The sequence below is a fragment of the Triturus cristatus genome, chromosome 12 (genome assembly GCF_964204655.1).
Source record: "Triturus cristatus chromosome 12, aTriCri1.1, whole genome shotgun sequence".
Taxonomy (NCBI): Eukaryota; Metazoa; Chordata; class Amphibia; order Caudata; family Salamandridae; genus Triturus; species Triturus cristatus.
The window spans coordinates 634864027-634884221 of NC_140595.1; the positions used below are offsets into that span (position 1 = coordinate 634864027).

General features: G+C 43.2%; 1 protein-coding gene across 3 annotated transcripts in view; it reads left to right on the plus strand.

Annotated features, from left to right (window-relative positions):
* The window catches only part of KLHDC4 (kelch domain containing 4), a 347987-nt gene that overhangs the window by 298314 nt on the left and 29478 nt on the right, over positions 1 to 20195 (plus strand). For all 3 annotated transcript variants that reach the window (XM_085636925.1, XM_085636926.1, XM_085636927.1), the window contains exons 8-9: positions 4567 to 4645; positions 19058 to 19266. In XM_085636925.1, the coding sequence (XP_085493051.1) occupies positions 4567 to 4645; positions 19058 to 19266 (288 nt within the window). The remainder of the gene's footprint in view (positions 1 to 4566; positions 4646 to 19057; positions 19267 to 20195) is intronic.

The following is a 20195-nucleotide window of genomic DNA, read 5'->3' on the forward strand; positions in this document are numbered from 1 at the left end:
TTAGGAGTGGGCAAACCACTCCTCCCCTCCCCTGCTCCGAGAGCAGAGCAGCCCCACCCATCCTCCCGCAAAGCAGCACGAAAAGAATAAAATGATAATAATGCAAAGTTATTATCTTTTTATGTTTCGTGTTTTGCACTGCTCAAAAGCAGTGGGCCGATGCTACTCCGCCATAGCGAAGGCGGCCATTGGACGCCGTCACAGCGTCACGCAGCAGTTCACTGACACTTCTAGTGACCTTTTCCCTGGGTCACAACTGTGCTGGACTCACCCGGGTCTGAAAAGCGCAAGGGGGCAGGGGAAGCACCATCTGCCCACTGTCGGGAAGTCGAACAGAGCAGATTGCTGCCAGCCGGGCGTTGCGTTCATGCTCTCAGTCTGAGACAGTGTTTTCTTCTTTCAGCTCCCTCTTTAGGAGGGGAAAAGTTTAGGTGGGTGTTTGAACAGAGTGTCCAGTGGCGGCAGAGAGCTCAACCCATCATAATATGCATTCCAGGGGAGCCAGCCCTCTGCACCGCGTCAGCCACGAACCGCCATCTTGCAAAAAACCTGATTCCATGACTTTTCATGGTTTACCGTTGTTTGAACGGGCTGTTTTTCAAGGCTAGAGCATTTTGTGAATGTTTACATTGTCTTATTTGTGTTCCCATTAGGATTTGGCGATGGGGCTCAAGTAGTCTTTTTGTTGTACTAGAGGTCAAATGTGCTCTTTGAAGTATCTACCTTGCTGACACAGCAAGATTTTAATTGATGGCTGTTGACCGTTTTTGTTTATGAAGGGCTGCTCTTTGGATGTCCTGGCCTATTATCGATACAGATTGCTATTTACTGATCACCCTTGAGTTCATTTGTTTTACCTTATCGTCATGATAACCTGTTGTTGGAATTGCAGATTTTTTTTATCATAATTTAAATGTCTATGCACAAAGACTTTCTGATAGATGCAACAAAAGCAATGGTCTTTTTTTTAAAGTATCTGCTATGCAATATTTTGCTCATTACGTTCCACACTTACAATGCAAACTTTATCTTCTGACTTCTTTTCAAAACACTCTTCTTTGAGGCTGCAGCTTAACTCTGCTGAGGCAGTCTGTTCAGGACAGGAGCTTTATTCCCACCTTCCATATTGTAGCCCAGGATGTTGCTTCGTTGTAGGATTTTCTTTCTAAGCCAGTTGGGGCTGGTCTAGAAACATACACTTGTCCACCTATTAGCAAAAACATTCCCTAAAAAAGCCAGACCTATTTACTTTGCCAGCCTTTGTTGAAAATGGGCATAGCACTTAAATTCCAGGTGTCATGAATGGCGCCATGTTAGGGAATATTGTAATCCTCAGAAGCAGGTACAGGCTTTCAGAAAGTGATTTGAAATCCCAAATGCACTTTGTGCATGAGGCCTGTCAGGCACCAAATAAATCTCTTTCATGCCTACGCAAATGGATTGCATGGTGGCATTTGACACTTGTTACACTGAACTGCATGATTACTAGCCCCAACAAGGGGCTGCAATACAAATGTTCTCTGTAATGCTCTCTTGCACACAATAGCCTCCTATTTCGCACCCTTCTGTGGAACTCTGAAAAAGTAAAGTGTTGTACTGACATTCATATTGATAAGCCTAGCTGCAAAGAATGTCTTTGAAACAGAGGACCCTCCTTTTCCAAGAAGGAAACTCTCCTCTCCTGTAGGAGGCTGACTTCAGATTGCCCTGTGAGTGGACCTTCTGAGTCAGAAATGAGCCACAGGCAATGTTTTAGTCCTGTGTCCAAAGTTGTCATACGCATCCACTACAGATGGCAAGTTATAATGGCATGCGGGGCCATTTCACATCGTTTTTCCTGATCGGAGCTGCACTAGGTTGATGATGGGAGCCGAGAAGTCATCCTGTAGCGTGAGCAGATGAGGACTGGACTGCTGAAAAAGACTGGGGTAGTAACCTTTCATCTCCATCTCCAAGTGTTGCCAAGCAGGTTTTTAATAGAGTGATCAGCATCTCTAAAGGCTGCTGGGGGAAGTCAAACACACATACCAACAAGCATTGGCATAGCTAATAGGTCTCGCCTTTGGGTACTTATAAGTGTTCAGCCAGTGCTCTCGGCTTTGCCAATGTTTTTAAGCTATGTTATAGAGCATTGTGGCTGCTGTGCAGCATGTTGAAAAGTTATAATAAAAAAGTATTATAAGCATTTTTGTTACCTTGTATATAACCAAGAAGATATTATATACAACTGAATGACCCAATTAAAATAAGAATTACCATAAAAAATGTTTTGTAGTTTTGCAATGCTAGCAACTTCTTCCTGGCTGTTCTAAAGTTGAGGTGGTGCTTAGTGATGTTGAGTTGGTGTTGAGTGATGCTATAGTGGTGCTTAGTGATGCTGTGGTGGTAGTGAGGCATGGTGAGGTGGTGTTGTTGCGGTGGTGTTAAGGTGGTGCTGAGTTCTGTTTAACTGGTGTTGTTTTGAGGATATTCTTGTTTGATTCTGGAGGTGATGTTGTGCTGTAGGGTATATTTTTTTAAGAGATTGTATAAATTACAGAATGCCTTAACAAGCCTCATTAATGCACTCCACACACTAATTACGATTACCGGCTCCCAAAGCCCCCACCCCAGGGACAGGCAGCAGCCAGCTCTCATAACAAACTCAATGAAATATTCAACAGAATGATAATTCCGCCACATTTCCCCTCAAGCGAAGTTATGAATTTCTACCAGCTGACTTGACCCCTCGTGTGCAGGGGCACATCAGAGGAACCTTCAGATGCAAGGACAGAAGGCACAATCAGCAACTCTTTCTTGGGGAGTTGATAGGGGGGAGTGTCAGGGGCAAAAGTGGGCAGGGGGATAGGAATAGGATGAGGCATGAGGAAAGAAGGAAGGAAACAGACAGAACAGGGGGGTACCAACAAGCCCACCCCACCGCCAGCACCAGAGCCACCTCCTCCTCCGCTCTTCCATTTTAAACCTGCGTTGTTTCAACATTTATTTACAGGGCTCGTGAGACTCGTTAATAACATTGTTTTGGGTCCAAAGGGTTGTCATATTATGGCAAACACGGTCTCGATTGTCCCAATTTGCGATCACCACAGGACTCCGAGGAGCACATAAAACTGTGAGCCGTGAGTGAGCATGTAAGCAGGTTGCATGAGCTTTACCATTGAGCACAGGTACAGCACAATAACAACAAACACAACCCAGTTGTGAATGAAAGGATGGGGTTTATAACACATGCTTGAAATTATTTAACTGTATGCTGGATTTGCACAGCTGAACTGAAAACGTTAATGTAGAATGAAATGGTGGCACTAGGATGTCAGGAGGTGAGATACAAACGTATCATTATGAATCTACAACAATGTGATGTGATTTGGCAGTGAGCAACAATTATCCAATAACACGACTCTTACTCGTCTCATTCATCAGGGCCTGAAAACAGCTTTGGTAGTCTTGGGAGGGGGGGGCTTTACATCAAACAAAACGCCGCCGCAGCATTTTAACAGTTCAGGTTACAATTTCAACACGACCACTGGCCTTTGCCTGACACAAATGTACTTTAAAGTGAGCGCCTTTCACATCATACAGGCGATGCAAACACCTCGCTCCCACAACCTCTGCGCCTTCCTGAAGCTTTGCACATCGCTGCATTCATTCTATAATGCCACAACACTTTAAAGGTCAGCCGTACAGTGCACAGCGTATGTACAAAAAGCTTTATAAATGCCACAATAACATGGCTCTGGCAGCCCTTTACAAGTGTAAAGCACACAATAAATCGATTAAATGTGCAAGCATTCAAGGTGGTATAAATAAAGGCAACTATAAATCTACCGAATTAAGCCTACATGAAGGGCCTTCAGAGGAAGAAAGCCGAGTGTGAGCCTAACATAAAAGAACCAAGCGCGGCCACGCTAATTAGAAACAGATGGCCCCTGCGCGCCGCTGTTCGCTCCCGCAAGGTGGATGCCAGCACAAACACGAGTGCTTGAAAAGAGCTGACCAATTTCTAAAGGTCATCCCCTAGAGCAGCGCATGCAAGCTGCACTAGGCTCGACCTAAAAAGGATGCAAATACAAGTCGTCTCTTACTCTTACCCGAGTCTGGATGCAGAAACATTAGCACATTAAAAGCAGAACATTGTTTTACTCTTTGAAAATATGTATATATATATATATATTAATTTTTTTTGATGTATCAACCAAGATTACCTCTCCTTTGTTTTGAAAATGTTCTAATTTTGAGTAGTTGAATCTGATGGTGTGGTCTAAAATACCGTGTCTGGCGGTAGACAGCTCCGTGTTTGTGTATATCAAATAAATCATCAATAAGGGTTCATTCAGGCGAACAAATCCCACTTTTGGGATAGGGCTCCCAAAAATGGAAGTCTAGCCTTTTACTTTGGGATTAGCCGTTTTCAGTTTCATTTATTGGGAGGTTGGGTGAGTCAATTTAAAGAATTATTACAAACCTATATTGAGCAAGTGTATTATCTGATTGTTTCCAGATATTTATTTCCCTGTCAAATCTACTGTATCCTCTATAATTTCAGTATGTTTTCTCCCTCCTTAGAAAGTGAAGAAGGATGTTGATAAAGGCACGCTCCATACAGACATGTTCTTGCTGAAAAATGATGGAAAAGATGGTGAAGGTATGCGGGGGACAGACTTTGGCAACTCCTGACTGGTACTCATGAATATTCTTTTATTCCCCACCAATTGGAAAACTATTTGATGATCTCTTCCTGCTCCCCGGCCTCGCACTGTTTCTTAATTTTCAAGTGGAATAGAACTCAGTAGGCTGTTCACCACATTAAAAAAGTTGTGTTGCAAACCCAGCACTACTGAGGCGACAACAGGGTGTGCATGAACTGCAGTGCAGCAGTAGCCATGATGTGACATAAACTCAATTTCATTTCTCCCTCTGTTCATGTGTTTGTAAACATGTGACAGTCCCGGACAGAATGACAGCAAGTGAGACTTATTCCTTTGTTAGGACATGCTAGACTGACCATCTTCTTTCTGTCCCAGGGCCATCCCTGGTTTTACACCACAGCATGGATTTCATTTCCTTTTACAATATTGTCATCACCAACCTATACCAGCCCCAGGCTTACTTTATGAATCTTCTCGTGCTGTTAGACACCTTATCCTGCATTCAGTGTTCTTTCGTATCAAGTCCCACAGGGTGAAGTTGCTCATATTAGTTTTGAGACAGGAGGAATTATTCATCACTTCTTTCCGTTGCCCCTGTGGGAACGGAGTCATGTGCACAGAAAGGGAGCATAGCCTGTTTGGTGGGAGATCGCTCTATGTAGGGATGCTAACTAGTAATTAAAAGAGTCCTCCTCTGCCAAAGAACAGATGCACAGTATGAATGTGCCCAGCCTGTTGAACTGTAGATTGGAGCCAAGCGTCAGACTAGCAATGCAGCATTCGCACTAAAACATACTGATGTTGTCGAGTGCCTGATTCACGCATGAAAATATTCCGTTGGACCATATTAAGTGTCCTCAATTTTGAAATTATATTTTACCCACCTTTTACTTAGAATTTACCCTGGTGTAAATGTTCTTGCTACATAAGGGGTTAATACTAGTGATACATTTAGAAAAGCTTTCCAATCTCGCTGTGCCTCTTCCAGTCCTATCTTCCAGTGCTTGGCAGTTTTCACTCTGCCGCCCTTCTGTTTTCCAAGCTGATACATTTTTATCCATATTTCTGTTCACGGTTAAATGCCAGAAACAGCAATGGGTGTTGTTGGACAGAGATAACTCTCTGTTTCCAATAGTCCCTCTACCAAGGTATTTCATGTCTTTGGATCCTGCTGTGGCAGGGCTTTCATCCACTTCAGCCTCTCCCACATCTCTGATTAAATTCGTTCTCACTCAGACACCCGTCTCTTCTGTGGACAGGGAAATCGTCAAGTCATCTACACATGACCGCATGGCCACTATTCTCCTAGATGTTCTTGTGGCTGGTGTGCCCAAGAAAGATGCATTATAAAAAAGGTAATGTGCGTCACTTTGTGCATGTACCACATACTGCTCTTGAACTTCTCATTGACAGTGCATGCTTGCAATGCCCGTACAAGAAATGTGCTATAGCTATCCAGAGCACACTGGTACCCAGTATCCAATAGCGATGGTGACATTTCTATGTCCCCTGTTATCTGCAAAGATGAGTCTAAAGAGCATATAAATCAACTTTAATAAGGATGTATGATGTCTAACCAAACAACAAACTATATTGTGAGCCCCTCGTCCAAAAAGTATCATGTGGAGAATGTTTCTAGAAAGTTAGAATACTTCTTTTGTAAACCTGCCCAAGTGATTTTAGAAGGATCGCAATCGCCAGGCTGTAATATCCACTGTCAAGAGACAATAACCAGAAGGGAGAGTCCTACTAGGCCAAAGGAGAAGCATCTTTCTGCAGCTAATCTCATGCTCCAGTTTCCCTCACATCTTATGGTGAGATGGAACCCACACATGTCTGTTTTGGTATAGATCGTGAACTAGAGGGAGACAAAAAATGCACCCACGTGAAGTGGTTTGTCTAAAACTCTTTCCAAATTCAGGAAGTAACTTGCTTTCAGTTCAACATACAGAGGTGCAAAGTAATATAGAAGCACTGTACATCTTTTAGTAATGGTTTAGCGAATCCAGGAGGATGTCCTGATGGCCATGACTGGTTTATCTTCTCAGAATTCTCTTGCAGAACTGTTTTCTATAAAGCAATTATTTTTTCTGCTAGAAATCTGCTCAGACACTACCGACATTGAAATGGATAGTAGCTATAGTCAACAGTGTGTGTTGGTGAACATCATGCCATGCTGGTGGATGTTGTTCTGTTTTACTAGGAATGGTTGTGAAAGAGCAATGCACCCTATTGCTAGAGATAGCTTTCTGGTACTGTCTCAAAGTGGTTTTTACTTGCATGGTTTGCCCAATGGTTTTATCAAAGCCTAGTCTGCGTAATGTTATGGCTAAGATGTTGTTTTCCTTTTCTCTTTCCATTATCTTGGAGCAGGGATCTGCCTGCCAAAATCCCATTTTAGGAAGTAGTTTTCCATGGTTTGGGCTGCCCAGTGTGAAAGTGTTATTTAAAAATAAAAGCAATACCCACTTGACTTGACAAGTGTGTCATATTTTGCATTGTAGATGTGTTCTCTGTTAGCAATAGTTTCCAATAGATGTTCTGTAGCTAAAATGATGAAAACCTATTTTAGGCAATCTAATTCGATGTCTGGGCCATTATAGGATGAAAAATATGTCTCTTCATTGATTCCTGGGGATATCTACTCTCCAACAATGTATTGTGTTATTGGGTTGTCCTTTGTCTGGATTTGAGTGAGAAACTACAGGCATGATCTTTTTCTTTACATATATATATATATATATATATATATATATATATATATATATATATATATATATATTCACTGAAAAAACCATAGGTTTCACACACGTTATAGTTAGGAATTAGCATTTAAAAAACCTTGCAAATTCACTGAAAAAACCATAGGTTTCACACATGTTATAGTTAGCGGAAATTTTACTGATAAAAAACCAATGAAATTCCCCCGTTATAGTTAGTGCAGGCAACTATAACTCACGCGACCGCAATCCTCTGCTGATGCTAATACTGTATTTAGACACTTATTTGCCCATGTCTTCTTCCATACATTTTTAGCTATACATATATTACAAATATTTTTTTTCATAAAGACACATATGTCATCAGCAGAAGATTGCGGTCGCGTGAGTTATAGTTGCCTGCACTAACTATAACGGGGGGTGCGCCCACTTTACGCAGTTAGTGCCGTGCACGCACGGTGGGCGCGCGGTGCGCTACGCGCACCGCGTGCCCACGTTACGCTAGATGGGCCATGTACGCACGATGCGCTTCGCGCACCGTGCGCACATGGAGGACATATGATGCACTTCGTTTTGAAAGGTAATATTTTAATTTTTCGTAATTTTTATAAGCCATGCACAAATGGTGCCCTTCGGGCACCAATTGCACACGGGGTGGACAGAGTGTGGATAATTTTTTTTTTTATTTTTTTTTTTTTAAATATTATAGTTTATCTCCTCTATTATAAGCAATGCACATTTGGTGGCCTTCGGCCACCAATTGCACACGGGATGGGAAGAGTGTGGATAATTTTTTTTTTTATATAATTTTTTACCGTACGCGTACGGTAAGCGTAATCGGCGAAATTAGCGAAAAAAAAAAACAGTTTTTGGCCTTGGGGGATCGTAGGGGACTCCCTCAACATGGCTATGTGTGTGGGAGCTGTCTAAACAGCCCCTTTACGTGTTTTTGTGCTTTGTATTTTCATCATCACTCTCAGTGCGAGAGAGAAAATGGCGGCCGCCGCTTCCTGGTTTCGGCCGATTCGAATGTTTACTAAGATCTAAGAGCCAATCGGAATCGCGCTCGCGCACGCCACCGTACGCGTACGGTAAGCGTACCGTAAGCGCACCGTAAGCTGGCTCAGATATATATATTGATTTAAAGGCTATTTTCTCAGAATCTACTGAACAGATTTACACCAAACCTACAAAAGGCACTTCCTTGACCTGAGGACTACCTCTCTGCCAAATTTCAAGTAATTCTGTTCAGCCGTTCGGGCTGTAGCCCTGTCTAAAGGTCCTATGGAAAAATGCATGGGAAAAACGCGTTTTGGGACCCCCCTTTTATCTCAGCCCCCGCTTGACGAATCCCCCCGAGACTTTCAGGGTAGGAGCGGAGCGTAGCGCCCCACCTATTTTGAAAAATTCGCGAGGATTCGTCGACCGGCGCCAAAGTTATTCAAAATAGAATGTTGCGGATTTCCTATGGAAACGTGGTCCTAACTGTAACTACCTACTGGCGACCGCCAGTAGGTTATATATATATATATATATATATATATATATATATATATATATATATATATATACATACACAGATGTAACTGTGTATTTGTGTATTAGGATCATCAACAATCAAATGTCAATGTGTTGTAAAGGTAAATCGGATGTTTACATTTGTATATGACCATCACGGAAGGTTAATGTTAGCATATGCACTGTCACTTTAATCACAGATGAGAAAAAAATGGTATAAAACAGATCAGCTGACTATGTAGCGCGTCATGTGATCAAGGCTTTACGGAGCCGAAACGCGTAATGGCCGACATGCTGATGGGTTAATAAAAAAGATCGTTTTAGCACCTCAATTGTGGTCCGCGCTCCATTCTTCAAGGACTGAAGTGTCAACGGCTGTGGCTGTGGCAAGTGGAGTGCTCGAGATATATATATCTCTTGCAACTATGATCAGGTCAGGCAATTACAAGGCATTTCAAGTAAGCAGTACTTTTCGAGCATAAATGGGGAACTAGCCATTTGCACATTTTCGTCACATATAGATTTATTAATACGCTGTATTTGGAATGAAAGTTCTTGTTACTTCTCACACACAAGAGGTTTTATCCATGTATGTATATTTTATGCTGGATGGACCACTGAAGCAAAACAAAATACCTTTTGCCTTATTTTAGGGTGGTGGGCCATCATCATTCTTCTTTGTTGGTGCTTTTTCTCTCATAGAGAGGTTGGCAAAAGTGATCTTGCAATATTACCCCTCAGGTACGAGATCAGTTCTGTAATGTGTTTGTAGTTCTTCACAGGGTGAGTTGGGACTCCATGTACACTTGTCCCTAAATTCACAAGGTGTCACAGAATGCATGATTTTAGAGTTTGCTTCTGACTCGCTTCCTTCGTCCAGACTAAAGATTCTAGTCCTGCGTCTTCTGTTACATTTTCCAGCTCCCTTTCGTCTATTGTGAGCTTATTAACCCCTTGAGTGCCCCGCCCTTTCCCCGCCCTTTCATTAGCGGGCGGGGTTCATGACGAGATAGTCTCGTCATGGGCACAGCGCAACAGCGGCCCATGACGAGACCATCTCGACATGGGCACTCAAGAGGTTAATCCTTAACTCCTTGCTCAGACTCTTGAGTAAGGTACTGTATCCTGAGGATTACTGATAGGGTGTTGATCTGTCTAAAAGACAACTTCCTCTTGCCTTTACTAATTCCAGCGATTCCAGTATCAATGAGATTTGTGTTTGTTTTTGTTGATTGGCTGAAGTCCCACATCAGTCTCAGATATTCTCCAGGTTGACTGTAGCTTTTACTTTCATATACGTCTTGCCTTGAAAAGTAAGTTTACACAGTATTGTTAAAAAAGGCCCAGGCTAATCCCTCTGACCCTGCCAATTACAGGCCGATCTCCCTGCTCCCGGCCTTCTCGTAGCTCCTGGATAAACACGTGAACCAGCAGCTATCGTTTTTCGCCCTAATCACAGCACGGAAACCGCTCTGCTAGAAGTGTTTGATTCCATCCGGCTGAGTCAGGAGGCAGGTAAGAGAGCGTTGCTGATTTTATTAGATCTATCGACCGCTTTCGATATGGTGTCGCACTAGATGCTTCTGACTGGGCTCCACGCAATTGGCATCAGGGGCTTGGCTTTGAAATGGCTGGCATCTTTTTTAGAGGGGAGGGGGCAGGAGGTCTGGTGTCGTCCCTACCCAGCTTCTTCTCTCTCACTGAAGGTTGGGGTCCCACAGGGTTCGGCCTGAGTCCGACCCTCTTTAACATCTACCTCACACCATTAGCCACGATCGTCGAATCATTGCGAGCCAAGATTGTGTCCTATGCAGATGACACACAGCTGTTGTTTACATGGAAGAAAAACGAGCCCTGCCCGGGTATGCTAATCATCTCTTGCCTCTCAGCTGTTTTCGGATGGCTGGCCACGAATCAGTTGAAATGTAATGCTGGAAAAACTGAGCTACTCTTCTTTGGCAAGGATGCTGAGACTCCGCTGCAGGTCTTCTGGCCAGCAGATGCTCCTGCCCCTGCGGTGAATAACCTGGTGGTGAATAATCTGGGGTTTAAATTGGATAACCAGCTGCTATTCAGTGCTCAAGTTAATGCAGTAGTAGGCCCCTGTTTTGCTGTGCTGCGTCTTCTGTGAAAATTCCTGTTTTTTCTGTCCAAAGTGGCCAGACAACAGGTGATTCAAGTGCTGATTATACCCAGGCTAAATTATGGTAACGGGCTCTATCTAGGCATGCCTAACTTTTTGCTGGACAGGCTCCAGCTTGTCCAGAATGCAGCAGCCCGTGCCATCTTTGAGCTCCCTCAAAATGTGCATGTGTACCACTTTCTGAGGAGCCTTCATTGGCTTCCTGTAAGGAAATGAATAATCTTTAAAACTCTGCTCATCACACACAAAGCCCTATACAGGGCTGGACCAGCTTACCTCAAACACAGGATTTCCTTCTATACCTCACATAGAAATATTCGTTCCTCTAATCTGCTGCTAGCCAATATTCCCCGTTTCAAAAAGACTAGGTCAGGAGGTAGCTCTCTGTCCTGCCTTGGACCCTCTCACTGGAACAAAATGCCCCTCCATCTGAGAATCATTGAATCCATAGCCCTGTTCCATAAAAACTGAAAACCTGGCTTTTCACCTGCCCCAAAGCTTTTCTTCCATGCTGCTACCTTTCAGCTTCAGCGCCAGGACACTCCTTGGAGTAGCAGTGAGCTCTACAAGTATCCTCACATAGACATAGACATGGCAGCACCACAGTACACAGCACTTAGAAACCTGCTAAGTGGTTCTCAGGTAAATCAGCTGCGTACATGTTTCACTGCTTGGCTGACAAAATAATCTAAATTTGGTGATGGATACAGATATCTGGAATCATGTGCTTGAAGAAAACAAGGTCATTGGTTCCTCTCTTAAGGGTAAGTTTTGGAGATCCTACCATGCACTTATTTGCGTGGTCTTGAGTGCCGGGCCATGAGTCACTCATCTCGCAGAAGCTTTCAGCCATTTCGTATGGCATTACAGGAGGATTCCCAGTTGTAACTTCAGGTGTGCAAGGTCTCATGCATGAGGACTGCATGATTTATTTTTCTGGTCTTGGAGAGAGTAAATCAAGGGGCTTCCATTTTCATCCGCTACATGTCATATCTCCAGGATGGAAGATTTCTGCTATGACAAGCATGTTAACCTTTTGTTCTCACCCTCTTTTTGATTCATTTTGAACTAGATCGGGCCAGCTACCTAAAATCCATGAAAATATATTATCAATGGCATGCAAATTGCTGTTCACCTTGAAGTGCTAAGAAGTCAGATGGGGAAGGGCCCTTACATGCCACTATAGCTGATGCATGTCTGCTTAGCTGAGACAGGTTTGGAAGCACGCCAACCTATTCTTGTTACATAGCTGAAAAATAGATATTTTACTAGGGCATTTTGTAAGGAATGCTGCAGTTCATTTAGCCTGCCTTCCCAGGCACGGATAAGGTGATAGAATTGTGCGTGGCTATCAACTATAAACAGGCAGAGTTTATGCTTGCATTTATTAGATAGAGGGTGTTAAAGAAATTAGGTCTGCACTGCTCAAGGAAATGAGTATTGGAAGTTCAGCCTGTTTGTAATACTGCTTGATAGCTCATCTATCTTTTTCGTGTTACAAAACCCAGTGTTAACGGGGTTGGAACGCTCCCCTCTCTTCCTACCACATGCCTTGAGTTCAGGTATTTAAACTACAGAGTGTGAGAGTCAGAAGTTCTCCCTGCTTGAAATAGCATTCTTTTCAGCCTCATTTTGCAGTAGATGGTGGCAGTTCAGTTAAAGAACACTGATGCACTGTACAAATGAAACTCCTGTGTAGGTAGGTGGCTGACAACTCTGTGAAGCTCCTGAGGGAAGCATACACCATAATATTAAAGGGGAAGTTCGAACAAATATCCTTTTCGCATTGAATGGTCAACAATTCAAAGTCACAGAATCATCCAGTCATTTTATTTTTTTCCCTATTTAACTTGTCACTTTTCCAACATTTGCAGGGTAAAGTTAACACTGGGAGCTGCCATAGTTATCCCTCGTAGCTAGTGTCTGTCGAAGGCAGTCGTATATTACTTTGTTACATTTAGTGGATGTCTACCCAGACTGTTTATGTACCTGTAAACTCTTATAGGAGGGCCCCACATACTAGTACTGCATCTCCAACCTTCTGAGCCCTCTATCAGCTTCTGGGGTGGCACCTTGAATCTCACCCCTTAGTTAGGCTTGTCCTCAATGCTGTCTGCAACTTCCCTCCTCACCCTAGTTGTTCTCCCTGTGCTGGTTTGATGGATAGACTGTTATTGCACACTCTGCAAACTTTGAGCATAGCCACTGTGGGTGACCCCAAATTGTACAGCCTACCTTCATCCACCTCATAGCTTGCTAATACTGAACTTTTCCATAAAGAATTCGGCTTTGATCAGAGATAAAATAAACAAAGTGTTGGGTGGAATGCTTAAATTAATTTCGCCCACTGGTAAACACAGTGGGCAGTATTCCAAGACATTATTTTTGCTCACTGTCCTACTCCAGACAAGTACCAACTTTAAGAAGATTAGCCTTGGACCTACCCCAGTGAGAGCAGTCTAACCCAAACTACCAGGTCAAGTCCCTTCAGAATGAAGCAACACCAAACCAGTTTTAACTTTATTGAGCCTCATGAGTGACTTGTAGCTCGAGTGCTCGGCCACAATGAGAACAAACCCCAAATCTAAGTATATCAGTGCACACACAGCATCTGACTGAGAAAAATAAAAAAAAAGTCATGGGTGGAACGTCCAAGATTATTTCAAGCATTCCAGCCATCTTTTTGTTTTTGTTTTCCCCTGCTGCTGGAGCACTGGGGAGGGAGTGCACTACTAGCGAGGGATAGGAGGTAGCAGTTCACAGCGCTGTTTCGCTGTAGTAGGAGAAAACAGGGCTTCCAATAAGTGGTGAAAATAGGCGTTATATACTTTGTTCCATATATAGTCTTTTTGATTGGATTGTCATATAAGTCTTGTTTTTTAGGTCTCGCCTTGCTATCGCGTAAGCGATTGCAAAGCGAGACTATAGAATACGGGTTTCAAAAGTGCTCCCAAAAAGCGGATTGCATGGCTAGCACGCGCACAATCACGCGCATCGTGCCGCCATGCAATCCACCTTTTGGGAGCACTTCAAAGTATCCGCTCCCCCGCCCCCAAGCACGCGCGCGCCACGCTCCGCCGGGCTTGTTTCAAGGAAGTAACTTCACGTGCGCTCGAGGTTCCCTAATTAGCAATGCCCCGAGGCTCCCTCCAGCTGAGCCCTAGTATAATTAGCACACACACTGCGCTACTTCCGCACTCAGCAGCACGACGTCTCCGGCTGCTGGGCTTCAGGCACCCATTTAATGCCCTGTCGCCTCGCCAAAGAAGTAAGTTCTATTATTTTTTTTTAAAACCGCGCTTATAGTTTTCTACAGCGCTCGGCTCTTGAAGCTCCTAATTCACGTTCATCTACGTTTCAGATTGATACTGCCAAGGCGGATCTCTACACTGCCTAGCTGCTCAGCCTAATACCCGATTGATTTTTTCATACCTTTTCAGTAAGTTTCTGACTCGCCCCCTCCCCATTCTCACTCATTTCAGTTTTCACTTTCCAATAATATTTATTTCTCTCCCCAGTGTGGCTCTAAATTAATACTGCTCACGTGGAGCTCCTGACTTCCGCAATGGAGCACTGTCCCCAGCAACCACCCAGCTTCTTTCGGGTTGTTTACAGCTAATAAAAGTAAGTGTTTTTGCGCCCTCACCTGACCTCAGACACTTCCCTTGTTTTTGTAGGGTTTTATATTTTATTAAGCCCGTCAGTGCAATAACAGAGGTTTCGAAATTCACACTCAGGGCAAATTGTGCCTTCTGGAGAGAAATGCCACACCGTCGTCACAGCGCTGCGGGGAGACCAACGGCACGATTGTCAGTTGGTCGCACACACCATCTGGTGGAAGAACTCGCGAAGACTGACATTACGTTATTCATGCTTTGTTGCTCCTGCACTGAATTAACAAATAAAGTGCCCGGCTAGCAACGGAAACTTGTCCTTCACGACCCCCGTCCCCCACCCCTACCCCTTGTAAAATGACCAAGAGGCCATTTCATTTCAGTAAAGCTCAGTGGAGCCGAGTCTCTCAAAACAGTTTTAGTGCTATTACCTGCTGTCTGTAGGTCTAAAAACATAATTCTTTCTAGTGGGTGAGATGAAACACGGTGGGGTTTGCTTCACACGGCTGAGTGACAGCTCTCCTGTTTGCCTCGCTGTCCGCGAGGAGCCAAGGGGAAGAATCTGTGCATGAAAAACGGGGCACCGCGAGGATTCTGCGACGGAACATCAGCTCCAGCTACTGGCTCACCAGGTAACTACACAAGATAAGCTGTATGCTACTTCTTTGTCCTACGGATACATCTGCGTCTTGAACATTAGTTTTTTAACAATGTCCGATTCCTAACGCTAACGCCTCAATCACAACTTCTACGAGTTAAACTGGTGGCTCATTATATCAACGCAAAAGAGACCCTGACTGGAAAATAGTACAAATATACAAGGGTGTTCACTACACTCACCACACAGCTGGCTCGTCATGCCGTGCATGAATGAAATCAGGCGCCGGCTACTAATTACATTATAGAGCCAGAGATTCATTCTATTAGACCAACATATAATGTACAATGCGAGAACAATGCAGCATCTGTCCCTGCATGGGTAACTTCTTCAGCTGTAAATATCCAATATTAGGCTGTAGACCGTATTAAGTGCTGGTCATTCAGCCATATGTAAGCACTGTATAGTTTCTTCAGATAAGGGAAATACAGCACAAGAAAGTGAAGTCATTTATTTAAGAGATTTATATAGCGCTACAAGTCTACTCAAGTGTACCTCATAGCGCTTTACAGTAAGAATTACAAGTCCAGTTAATGTCGGGCAGTAGGAGTTCAACTGAATATGAAGCACGTTTCATATCCGGTGTTCTGCGCTCACTCGTGCCAAGTCTGTATTTTATTTGAAGAACAGTCTTAAAAGCTCAGACTTACGGCGTTTCAGGAATCTGCTTTCAATGCTAGATTCAACATATTCCTAAAGGTGTATGTCTAGTGTCACACAATTTGGTCACATGTGGTGGCGGGATTCAACTTCGGGTGTCTTCCTGTTCTAGCACTGAGAACTTGTCAGCCACTTGAAAGTGTCTTCTCCTATTGTCACATACGATGCCCTTCATTTAGCTGATCCCAAATGGATATAACAAGCTTGCAACATACAGAAATCATTTTTGGCCTTCCATTTATTAAGGGAAAACACCCTCTGCTTGCAGTCAAATGACTGAAGTCAGTCACAGGCAGGAGCCGCAGCACACAGTAGAGTACATGACCAATGAGAAAAATACAATATTATGATGCGCTATCAAGCAGGCTTTGATCTTTCTGCAGTTGTTCTCAAGCATATATTTACTATTCTAGGAATGTTTTCGAACAAGCGCAAGCATTTCCATTATTTCCTACAACAGTAACATCATTTCGAACCCAAACGGTTTCTAAGCATTGTAAGGAGCAGCTTTTACAATTTTTATCGTAGCCCATTTACATTGTTAAAAGGACGAAAGGCTGAGTTGGCATTGTCGGGATGCAACCTCGTGACCTGCCAATCTAGGAAGGCAGTGATGAGCGTTAACCCACGGTGCCAGCTTGCAGGGTGACAGTACAAGGACGCACACATCAGACATATCTTTCAATATTCAGGTAACACTGGGAGGGGTAGGTACTCTATTAGCAAGCATTTGCAATGCAATAGGTCTCGCATTTACGCTAGTTTAAGCTATTGGCATTGGAAATGACAATGCCTTTTATTTACGTTTTAAAAAGCAAAACATAAAATAAAAGGCATTGTCATTTACAATCCCAATAGATCAAACTTGTGTAAATGCGAGACCTATTGCATTGCAAATGCTTGTTTAAAATGTATTCCACTGATATGTATTGTGTCCGGTGTTATCTTCACCTTCATATGCCTGCTACTTCATTATCATCAAATTGGTTTGTTTCGGGAAAAAAATTCCCTTAAACCTTATACAATAAATACAATCAATAACTGAAACAATCTGCCTTTTCCTTATATTAACATACCTTTTGCAAAAAAACAGGAAATGTTCTTCAAATTCAGCACATAGGTCACAGACTGGACAGAGATTAGATCTTGATTCTTTAGAGGGTCATTTTATTGATAAAGTTGTTAAACAGAAGTACTCCTAGACAAAACGGAATAAACAGGTTTCTGGCACTTGGCGGCGTGATCTTATCCATATAGTCTTCAAACACCTGCTATTTCATTTGCCCCACCCTCTGGTAGTCTATTTCTCTATAGGAACATTTTTTGGTATTGAGGCATACTCTCCGCGCGCATTTAACACCAGTGTACTTGCACAGAGTCACCCTAGCCCACCCATTACTTTTTAGGTCTCGCCTGACCCAGCGCATGCGCTGGTCTGGCGAGACTTTTTGAGAGGGCTCCAAAAAGTGCTACCAGGCCAGCCTAGAGCTACAGTGCATGGGCGCGCGCGCCGCGCTTTTCTGGGATTACTTTCACTTTCGCGGCAGCACGGCCGCTTTGATGTTTGATCACAATCGCGATCACTTTCACGGCCGCTTGTTATCACTGATCTTAAACTCCTTGTAAGCAGCACTGTTTCTTTAACTGTGTACGGTCACAGCTTGACTGTAATAAATTACAATAAACTCTGCTTCTTTGAGTTAACCCTGTATCTGCAGCTTCAAAGAGAGATAAAGCAACCTATGCTAGCTAGTAGCTGTAAAACTGTGTGAAGAGCTTTGACGCAGAAAAAGATGACGGGCGATACGCTGTTACATCCATAAGTCCTGACTTTGTAAATATAGAATCAGTTTTGAGTTCCGGCAGGCTAAACGCCCTGTTATATTGTGCAATACAATAATTTTCAGTTTGCCTGTAAGAAATTTGGAAATAAGAAAAGACAACCTCTTTCAAATCATTAATGTAGTGTTGAGGCATCAGCTCCATCGTTCGCATTTTTATGCGTATTGTAATGGGCAGGGAGTTGGTCTTTGAAGCTGCGGAATGAGGTTCAAGTCCCAGAGTCGCCACAACATCCTGCGAGTGGTTGAATGTGGTGAAATGATAGATACATTAATGCCAAGTAATAGGAAAAGCACATTTCCTGATCTCCAAAGTCATTTTTGACATGCAACTCTTGGGTTAATGTTGGACAAACATGTTGGAAACAAAGTGACAGTATTAATTTGAATGTGGTTAAAAAAACAAAACAAGCATTTGCAATGCGATAGGTCTTGCAGTTGCGAGGTTTTGAGCTATTGTCATTGTAAATGACAATGCCTTTTATTTATGTGTTTAAAAAACGTGCAATAATAAAAGGAATTGTCATTTACAATACCAATAGGTCAAAGTTTCTAAAATGCGAGACCTATAGCATTGCAAATGCTTGTTATTCTTTCACTTCCCTTCTCTAGACTCAGTTCCCGGTTTCTCGCTAGGCCCAGTTTATCTCTAAGACATTTGATTAAGGCTTTAGTTGGCTCCCTGATGTCCGGAATCCTGCAAAACCCGTTACAGAGTTGCACATTGCCCATTTCCTGTGAACTGCTTTCCTCTTTGTTATATTTGTCATGTGTCTTCCAGTGACATGAAGAGAGAGCCACACTTTGCTGTCTTCACAACTGTTCCGTATGTTTTCAGCCACAGCCACTCCACTGCAAAGGCTGCGCACTTCCCCTGTGGAAAGATTTCTCCTCATGTACTGTTGCTATCCATAGATTACCAGTGCCTTTAAGTAATCACCACGAGAGTCGCCTCCTTGAATTATGAATTACATGTCACTGCTCTAGCAAGAATGCAAACTACTAGCCCCTGTCCTGTATTTTGATACTACTAAAAGAGCTCAGCAGGAGCTGAATAAATCCTTCTTCTCATGCACATTGTGTCCATTGATTGTGCCTTGTTACCCTGGAAATCAACACTTCTCCTTACAGAATAGAAAACTAGTTACAAATATTCTGAATTCAACCATTGTCTTTCCAATGAACTGCCAATTTATCGCTTTATTTTGTCAAATATTTCTAAACTCATGTGTGCTCACTCTTTGTAATTTGCAGATAAATGGGTATGGTCCCGAATCAGCGCTTCGGGTGTGAAGCCCACCCCCAGGACCGGGTTCTCCATGGCTGCTGGCCCCAACTACCGCAGTGTCCTGTTTGGGGGTGTCCATGATGAGGAAGAGGAGGAGAGCATCGAGGGAGATTTTTTCAATGACATTTATTTTTACGACATGGTGAAGAATCGCTGGTTTGCAGGTCAGCTGAAGGTAAATACATGTATGTATCCTTTGAATCTGAAAGCCTCCTCTCCCGAGATCCTTTACTCTGATCTGTCCTATCAGCACTGATGCATTCCTTAAACACTGCCTGTGCCTCTGTCAGACTCTGAGCGATGGACAACTGAGTCTTAACTGCTGTCCTGGATCTCTTTTTCCTCACTCACCTAGTGTATTCTGAGTTCACCTTTAGCACAAAACCAAGTTCTGGAAGACGTTTGTGCTGCAGTTACTAGCTTGACATATATGGTGACTGTAAATTGGTGAGGAAAGAAGTAAAAAGGAAAGAATTTGCCCTGCAGCCTGCTTAAGTTGTCTCTTCGGTTTAGCCTAAGAGTTCTGTCAGCATGGGTAATATCAGTCTTCCAGTGAAGCAAAGATGTAATAGACAAATTGACACAGACCTTGATGTCGAGGCTCTCAATTTACTTTACTCAGCTTGTCACTTAAAAATAAATCCTGCCTGTGTTGCTGCTTTGTATTTGTAATGTTGGAGAAAAGGCTTTGCTTAATTTTTTTTTTTTTTTTGCTCATAATACTTTTATGCTTGCAGCCTGCATAGGAAATACAGTCTTCCACTTACAGTGCAGACAAACATTAGGCTTTTCATTCTCTTTTTGTGTTAGCTTGTTGCTGTTCCTGGCGGGTGGCTGTCTGTTTCTTCACCTGATCATAGTGAGACAAGGCAATTGTTCTGCATTTGTTACCTAATTGTGGCATGGTTTAGTTAGCCGATGCCATATATTTCTATTGCCCGCTCACAAGGTGACTCTGGATGCCCCCTCTTGAATCAACAACAAAGAGCCAATCATGTTCACCCACATGCTGCCGGCCATCCTGGCTACCAGCCACAGTCCACTATAAAACTCTGTGCCTCCGGTCCTCCATATAGTGGCCCACACAAGCGTTGCATAACCACG